At 45.1% G+C, this 9,463-nt stretch overlaps 1 protein-coding gene and 1 pseudogene across 1 annotated transcript; one reads left to right on the top strand and one right to left on the bottom strand.

Annotated features, from left to right (window-relative positions):
• Positions 1-1,888: 1,888 nt before the first annotated feature.
• LOC140740312 (actin-like protein 7A) lies at positions 1,889-3,058 on the bottom strand (annotated as a pseudogene).
• Positions 3,059-5,419: 2,361 nt separating this feature from the next.
• On the top strand, positions 5,420-6,643 carry LOC140740311 (uncharacterized). The gene has a single exon (XM_073069466.1). The coding sequence runs from the start codon at positions 5,420-5,422 to the stop codon at positions 6,641-6,643; it is 1,224 nt and encodes a 407-aa protein (XP_072925567.1).
• The last annotated feature ends 2,820 nt before the right edge of the window (positions 6,644-9,463 follow it).

Genomic DNA, 9,463 nt, shown 5'->3' with positions numbered 1-9,463 from the left:
AACCTGAATGAGTATGCTGCAGTTATTACCAACTTCATGAAAACTTATGTGGATGAGTGTGTGCCTAGAAAGATTTACTGGACATTCCCAAACCAAAAACTGTGGATGAACCAGGATGTACGTCGCCTGCTGAAGGATAGATCTGTGACATTCAAGTCTGGCGACCCAGGTCTGTACTAGAAAACCAGGTATGATTTGTGGAGGGCTATTTCAAGGGTGAAGAGACAATTCCAAATGAGGTTGGCGGTGACATTGGATGTACGACGACTCTGGCAGAGTTTGCAAGACATTACTTTCTACAAAGTGAAACCCAATAGCATGAATGGAAGTGATATTTCACTACCAGATGAACTCAACACCTTCTATGCCCACTTTGAAAGGGAGAACACAACTACAGCTGTGAAGATCCCTGCTGCACCTGGTGACCCTGTGATTTCTGTCTCAAAGGCTGATATCAGACTGTCTTTAAAGAGGGTGAACCCTCACAAGGCAGTAGGTCCCGATGGAGTACCTGGTAAAGCTCTGAAAACCTGTGCTGACCAACTAGTGGGAATATTCAAGGACATTTTCAACCTCTCACTGCTACGGGCAGAAGTTCCCACTTGTTCAAAAAGGCAACAATTATACCAGTGTCTAAGAAGAAGAATGTGAGCTGCCTTAATGACTATCACCCGGTAGCACTCATATCTATAGACTCAATTCCTCAACTAATAAAGGCAACAATGACATGCACCTTTTTAACCAGCCTACATAGACACTTTCAGGGATCTATGAACTTGGACCCAAAGATTCTTCTGCTCATCAACACTGTTAAAGATCTTGGCCTTAACACTGTGTGTAGAGAGCCAATATTTTTGATCTGTCACTTTCCATTAGATCTGCAGTAGGAGCCATCAACCTAGAACATCATTTTTGCTTCTTTCTTTACAGATGCCACCCAACCAAATGAATAACCCCAGCATTTTCTATTTTCATTCTGCCTCTACAGTTCCTAAAATTCCATATTGGAAGTGGTTAGTTATCTGCATTGGGAATCAACAGGAAGCAGAGAGACAGATTAGTGCAGAAACCACACAGAAAACTGTTGGAGGAACTGAACAGGTCAGGCGGCATCTATGGAAAGAATAAACAGTCGAAGTTTTGGGCCAAGAACATTCATCAGTACTGTACAGGAAGGGAAGGAGGAAGATGCCAGAATAAGAAAGAGTGAGAGTGTGAGTGTGAGTGTGAGTGTGAGTGTGAGTGTGAGTGTGTGTGTGTGTGTGGGGGGGGGGGAAGGTACCATCTGGTAGGTGATAGATGAGACCAACTGAGGGGGAAGGTAGAGGGGTGGGAAATAGTGATGACGTGACAAGCTGGGTGATAATAGTTGGAAGAGGTAAAGGGCTGAAGAAGGAGGAATCTAATAGAAGAAGAGACTGGACCATGGGGGAGGGGCGGGAAGCCAGAGGGAGGTAATGGGTAGGTGAATTGAAAGGGTCAGGAGGGAGCCAGAATGGGAATAAAAATATATTTTATATGGATGCATTTCTTTGATGAGGTCCTGATCCTAGACATGTAATTAAATATTAGAATAGCAACCTGAAGTTCAAAAGTCAAAGTAAATTTATTATCAAAGTACTTATGTGTCACCATATACATCCCTGAGATTCATTTTCTTTTGCGTATTCACAGTAAGTATATAAAAAAACAAGCAAACAATAATAATAAATAATTGATCAAGGAATATCCTTGACAAAAATTTGCGAAGGATTATAACTGAAAATGATATTAACAACTGTTGGAAATAAGAGCTGACTTTTATTATTATCTTTATATACAAGTTACATTTTCAATTAATGATTTGCTTGTCTCTGCAGTTAAACCCGGACAAAGTAAACCTCAGTTCTCAGTAACATCTGCGGTGCACAATGACTGGACTTTGGTCTCTGTATTCTTCCTGGTGAATCCATTTGGATTGGAAGGCTTGGAGAAAGGTCAGTATCGAACTGCCTCTCTGGAACAGTGTGGATGTTGGGCTTTATACCCTTTGGTGCCAGAGCAAACAGCTCTCTGCAGAAGCGTAACTTAAAGCTATTGAATAAAGTGGAGCTGATGTTGTACATGACCAGCCTCACCAGTGGCTGGACCTGTTGTAGGCTGGTGATGGCCACGGTGTGGATACCCTCCTGTTTTATCTCCATCAGCAAGGGATTAAACAGCGCTTCAAGACATTGAAATCTTTCTTTTCCAATAGCGATGACATGACCATCTGGTAAGATATAGTCCACAAAATGCTGTTGACTGAGATAACTGATCTGATTTTGATCGTCAGAAGCTATGTAGCAACACTTCTGCTTGATGTCTTCCACGATGTACCTGCTGTTCTCCTGAAATGTGTTGCCCGCCTCCGCTAGCAGGTCCATCAGGTAAATGGTGAGGTCGTGACCACCCAGATCCATGCGAGAGATTGCATTGGTAGGTTGTACCCGTTGTCCACAGGGACTGCGTGGGTCACTTGGTGTTCAGAGTCCGCCATACAAATGGTCCTCCCATACGAATACACGGCCAACACCAATGTGCATGGCAGGGACGTTGAACCTCTCAAAGGGAAACTCGGCGATCTTTTCCCTGTTTGTGGTGGGACTGAGAGGGGGGTCCGAAATGAGGACAGCGTGTTCCTTGGGAGAAACTTCAGGTCTCTGTAAACCACATGCCTGAGGAGATCTTCGGCCACTGTCCAATCTACAATGTGTGTTGGCTCGTGCAGTTTGAGGTTGGGCGTGGTGGAGTACGCTATGCTCGCAGTGATGTTGTTCCGTTTGCCCTTCCATCTCCAATAGCCCACTGTGGAGCTCAGAACAGAGTCTGGTCTGAGCTGGCCAGCATATCCCACCTTGCAACTGCCCGAGCCCAAGTCAATTACCAAGGTGCCCGTCTTCTTGTCTGGGCGGTTCGGACTCGTCTTCACTGCCACATTAATGACTGCATTAGTGTTCCCGTCCTGGCCAATCTCTGTCAGTGCTTTGGGTGCAAACATTTTACGCTTCTTCTTCTCGCAAGTTGGAAGCCTTTGCATCTTCTCTCTGGATGCAGAAGTCCTGAACACATTGCTTCCTCCGACCGTGTACATACACACGCAGTAATTCAGGAAGAAAGAGATAAATTCCTTTGGAATGTTCTTAGTTGACCATCACAAAGCCAGAGGGGGCATCAATTATGACATCCCTGATGCATAGCTGTTCGTTGCCAATTCTAAATATTTCTTTTTATTGGTGCTTTACTGTTCTTGAGGAAACTGCACTGTTGCAAAGAGGAAGGCTCTACAGCGAGTAGTCCAAACATCACCAACAGCAGCCTACCTGGCATCAAGGGCATATATACAGAAAAGTGCCGGAAATGGGCCAGAACATCATGAAGGATCCCACCCACCCTGCTGATGGACTGTTTGTCCCACTCCCATCAGCGAGGAGGCTACGTAGCATCCACACCAGGACCACCAGACTCAGAAACAGTTACTTTCCCTAAGTAGTAAGGCTGATCAACAACTCCACCCACTAACCCACCCCTCCATACTTCCCCACACCCCCAGCCACCACTACTTTATCATTTCCTGTCAGTCACATTATGTACAGATACTCCTGTGCCTAGTGTCACTTTATGGACATTCAATCAACCTATGTATGTAAGGTACTTATGTATTTATATTTATTGTGATTTTTTATTATTGTGTTCTTTATCTTATTGTGTTTTTGTGCTGCAACCGATCCAGAGTAATAATTATTTTGTTTTCCTTTACACTTATCTACTGGGAATGATATTAAACAATCTCGACTAATTGCAGAAATTGCGGTAAGTTTCCCCAAACAACCAAAGCTGCAGGTTACAGTTAATCTTTCCCTTCAGAAATTGCTTGTTTTTTTGTGGAGAGAAGTCCTTAGAGATCAGAATACTGATGGAGAGGGAATAGATGTCATTCTTCTACCTATACCCCGCCTAGTTGCCAGAACAGGGAACATGAAATAAGCTATTCAGCCCAAGACTGTACCAATTTTTCTGTGAATTTATATGAAATGTCCTCCTGCTGTGTGTCATCCACATCCTTCCATTCCTTTCATATGCTTCTATTTAAAAGCCTCAAACTCCACCCAACTGCCTTCTTCCACTGTTTCACTTGGTAACTCATTCTAAGCTCTCTGTGTAAAAGAAAACTTGTCCCTCAAAAGACCATAAGAGAGGAGTAGAATTCAGCAATTCGACCCATCAAGTCTTCTCCATCATGGCTGATTTATTATCCCTCTCAACCCCATTCTCTTGCATTCTCCATGTAACCTTTGACACACATACTAATCAAGAACCTATCATGCTCCACTTTAAATATAAACAATAACCTTACCTCCACAGCTGCCTGTGCAAATGAATTCCATAGATTTACCACCCTTTGGATAAAGAATTCCTCCTCATCTCCGTTCTAAATGGATGCTCCTCTATTCTAAGGCTGTGTCCTCTGGTCCTAGACTCCCCCCTCACAGGCAACATTCTCACCACATCCATTCTGTCTAGCCCTTTCTTGATTTCATGGGTTTTCAATGACATCCCTGCCCCCCTCATTATTTTGTAACTTTTAAATTCCCCCTCTCTAATCCTAAATGCATGTTGTTGAGTATTTCTACACTGGAGAAAAGATTCTGACACTCTAACCTATCCATGCATCTCATAATCTTGAAAGCCTTTATGAGATTTCATCTCAGCCTCAGGCACTCTAACAAAAACAACCCAAGTCTGCCCATTCATTGCTCCTAGTTTTAATCACTAATCACAGCAGTCCTCTGGTTCAAGAGCTTGGTAGCTGAGGGATAGTAACTGTTCTTCAACTTGTTAGTCATGTAGGTCCTGATGCAACAGTGTGCCCATCGATTGTTCCAAGCTGAGAGAATCATTGCACTTACGTGAATATCAGCCACAAAATGAGGTGTATAAAATTCTGAGGGGCATACTTAGGGTTATTTGTTTAAAGTGAGATGGGAGATTTTTTAATAGGAACCTGAGGGTCAACACCTCACCCCCAGATGATGGTCAGTATGTGGAATGAGCTGCCAGTGGAAGTGGTTGAGACAGGTACATCATCAACATTTAAAAAAGTTATTTGGACAGAGGCAGAGGGACATGGGCAAATGGGACTAGCTTAGCCAAGAACCTTGGTTGGCATGAGCCAGCTGGGCCGAAGGGTCTGTTTCCATATTGCGTTACTATATGAAAAATGACCATAAATGTCTGAACTGCAAGTTGCATCTCAGAAGCGTCACAATCGGTGCGACTGTGATGCGCACTGGTGTAGCGGGGGGATTTAACACATTTCATCTCCTGGGTTTTAACAAATTGACACTTAAGACTTTGAAAACAAGGCACCCCTGCCTAGTCTTTTGGAGAGACTGCGGAAATGTTACAGAAGATTCAGCGGCCGTCGTCCGACTCCACAGAGAAAACGAAGGGATCCACGCCGTCCTCATGTCCCGGTTCAGTGAAGGACACCAAGCAGGAGGCCGGCACGCAGCCCAAAATGGAAATTAGGAAGACGGGGGCATTGGTGATTGATGTGGGCTCCAGCACGTGCAAGGTAGGGTTCGCTGGCGACCTGATGCCCCAGTCCCTGCTGGGGTCGATGGTCGGCTACCCGACAGGAAAAAATAAATTGGATGAAATCGCCATCGGAAAACCGGTCTTCGCTGCGCCCAACTACAAACTGGTCGAGCCAACACGGCATGGCATCATCGTAGACTGGGAAGCGGCCGAAGATCTCCTCGGGTACGCATTTTACAAGGACCTAAAGGTTTCCCCCGAGGAACACGCTGTTCTCATCTCGGACCCCCCTCTCAGCCCCACCACAAACAGGGAGAAGATCGCAGAATTTCTCTTCGAGAGATTCAACGTCCCCGCCATGAACATCACCTACCAGTCGGTGCTGACCGTGTATTCGTACGGGAAGACAACCGGGCTGGTGGTGGATTCTGGACACGGAGTGACCCACGCGGTTCCCGTTGACGACGGGTACAACTTGCCGGCTGCAATCTCTCGCATGGATCTGGGTGGTCACGACCTCACCACTTACCTGATGGACCTGCTAGCGGAGGCGGGCAACACATTTCAGGAGAACAGCAGGTACATCGTGGAAGACATCAAACAGAAGTGTTGCTACGTAGTCGTAGATCAGGAGAAGGAGGCCCAATTGCCTGACCAAGAGTACCTGGTGGATTATGAGCTTCCCGACGGCCATGTCATTACCATTGGAAAAGAACGACGGAAGTGCACAGAGGCGCTCTTCAAGCCTTCGCTTATGGGATCTGACGAAGTGGGAATCCACCTCCTGACCATCAACAGTCTGAATAGGCTCGAGCCCCGGGTCCAGCGGCTCATGTTCGACAATGTGCTATTGAGTGGGGGGTCAACCATGTTTGAGGGGTTTTATTCCAGGTTCTGCAGGGAAATGCTCGCTCTGGCACCCAAAGATGCCAAAGCCAACATCCACGCTATCCCAGAGAGAAAATTCGCCGTCTGGGTTGGTGGCTCCATCCTGGCTTCTCTCCACGCCTTCCAGTCGCTGTGGATTCGCCGGGAAGACTATCAAGAACAAGGTCCACACATTGTGTATCAGAGGTGCTACTGAGGCTGGATTTGATCTGCTCTCCGGCAGTGAGACTTAAAAAGGAAGTATTGGGTCATTAAATAAACAAAATCACAAAAAGGCAGAGTTAAGATTTTAAAAAATGTCAGGAAAGGCAATAAATAGCATTACAACTGTTCCTCAGTGCTTTTCTTTGGATCACAATTGCGTTCAATCCCCATTACTGTCTGAAAGGAATTTGCACATTCTCCTCATTATCATGTGGGTCTCCTCCAGTTGCTTCAGTTTCCACCCACATTCCAAAAACGTACAGATTACGGTTAACACGTACAAAATGCTGGGGGAATTCATTAGGTCAGGGAGCATTTACGGAAATGAACAAACAGTCGACGTTTCTGGCAGAAACCCTTCATCGGGACTTGAAAAGAAGGAGAGGATGTCAGAATAAGAAGGTGGGGAGAGAGGAAGGAGGACAAGCTAGTAGGCGATAGGTGTAGCCCGAAAGACTGGGGTGGGGGGGAAAGGAAGGGGTGAAATAAAAAGCAATGAGGTGATAGGTGGCAAAGGTAATAGGCTGGTGAAGGAAATCTGATAGGAGAGGAGAGCGGACCATGGGAGAAAGGGATGGAGGAGGGGCACCAAAAGGAGGTGATAGGCAGGTGAGGAGAAAAGGTGGAGGGGGGCAAAGTGGGGAAATGAAGAAAGTGGGGGTGGGAAATACCAGAAGTTAGAGAAATCACAGTTGGAAGTTACCTAAATGGAATATAAGGTTAGTATGTTGTGGGCATGCGATGTTGGTGCTAGAAGCATGGCTGCCCGGAGAACATCTTTAGACTTGTGAAACAGTGACACAACATGACACAGTTCACAGTATGTTTCGATGTGACAAATAAAGCTAATCTTTATCTTATCACATTGACAGTGATTGAAAAGTCATAAAATACATGGTTGCTGGAAATTCAAAGTTCAAAGTAAATTAATTGTCACTTGTCATCATATGCATACAGCCCGGAGATTCATTTTCTTGCAGGCATTCACAGTAAATACAAAGAAACACAATAGAATCAATGAAAAACTGTACACAAGATGGACAACAAACTGTGCAAATACAAAAATAAAGTAGCACAATAATGGTAATAATAAACAAATAATCAATAACTGTTGAGAACATGAAATGAAGAGTTCTTGAAAGTGAGCTTATCGTTTGTGGGAACAGTTCAGTGCTGGGGCGAGTGAAGTTGAGTGAACATTCCCTCTGGTTCTAGAGCCTAATGACTGAGGGGTAATAACTGTTCCAGAACCTGTAGGTGTGGGTCCTGAGGCTCCTGTACCTCCTTCTAACAGTGAGAAGACAGCATGGTCTGGATGGTGGGATTATGCTGTTTTTACAGGATCACACACAATGGGCTGAATGGCCTACTCAGTGTTGTACAGTTCTGTGATTCTAAGACAGCACAAGCAAGCTTTGCTTTGCTCGAACTGGACACTATTCCAAGGCCAGTCAGGAATGGAAGTTTACAACTGGTGTTGGCTACAAACAGGCCTCTGAACCTCTTTGTCTTTGCTCCTTCCATCTTCACCCAGATTAAGGGCATACACTCAGCCTCATCTGCAGCTTCTCTCTCCTCCCCAGTCCACTGACAATGATAAACACACGCTGCAATTCAGAACAATGAGAGGAGATCTTAGAACATATAAGCAGAACACACTTAGAATTGTACAGAACAGTACAGGCCTTTCAGCCCACACTATTAAGCCAACCTTTTAATCTGCTCCAAGATCCTAGAACATAGAAATCTACAGCACATTACAGGCCCTTCGGCCCACAATGTTGTGCTGACCATGTAACCTACTCTAGAAACTGCCTAGAATTACCCCACTGCATATCTCTCTATTTTTCTAAGTTCCATGTACCTATCTATGAGTCCCTTAAAAGACCCTATCGAATCCACCACCACCACCATTGCCAGCAGGGCATTCCACACACCCACCACTCACTGTGTGAAAAGCATACCCCTGACATCCCCCCTGAGCCTACTTCCAAGTACCTTAAAACTATGCCCCCTCATGTTACCCTTTTCAGCCCTTGGGAAAAAGCCTCTGGCTATCCACATGATCAATGTCCCTCATCATCTTAGATACCCCTATTAGGTCACCTCTCATCCTCCGTTGCTCCAAGGAAAAAAGGCCAAGTTCACTCAACCTGTTTTCATAAGGCACACTCTCCAATCCAGGCAACATCCTTGTAAATCTCCTCTGCACTTTTTCTATAGTATTCACAACCTTCCTGTAGTGAGGCAACCAGAACTGAGCACAGTACTCCAAGTGGGGTCTGACCAAGGTCTTATATAGCTGTAACATTATCTTATGGCTCTTGGACTCAATCCCACAGTTGATGAATGCCAACACATCATACACCTTCTTAACAACACTGTCAACCTGCACAGCAGCCTTGAGTATCCTATGGACAAGGGGCCCCAAGATCTCCCTGATCCTCCACATTGCCAAGAATCTTACTACTAATACTATATTTTTTCTTCAGATTTAGTCTACTAAAATGAACCACTTCACATTTATCTGGATTGAATTCCATCTGCCACTTCCCAGCCCAGTTCTGCATCCTATTGATGTCCCACTGTAACCTCTGACAACCCTCCAGACTATCCACAGTGCTTCCAACCTTTGGTTCATCAGCCATCCTTCTGCTTCTTCATCCAGGTCATTTATAAAAATCACTAAGAGGAGGAGTCCCAGAACAGATCCCTGCAGAACAGTACGTGTCACTGACCTCCATGCAGAATACAAATCCACAAGTCCAAGTCTCCTTAGATCCCATGCTTCTTTACTTTCTGAATAAGCCTT

Source organism: Hemitrygon akajei, chromosome 16, assembly GCF_048418815.1.
Source record: "Hemitrygon akajei chromosome 16, sHemAka1.3, whole genome shotgun sequence".
NCBI lineage: Eukaryota > Metazoa > Chordata > Chondrichthyes > Myliobatiformes > Dasyatidae > Hemitrygon > Hemitrygon akajei.
Note: the sequence above shows the minus strand (reverse complement) of the source record. Positions and strands in the feature narration are given on the sequence as shown.

Excerpts from the sequence above, each read along its gene's own strand:
- LOC140740311 (XM_073069466.1), top strand. The coding sequence starts at position 5,420 with ATGTTACAGAAGATTCAGCGGCCGTCGTCCGACTCCACAGAGAAAACG.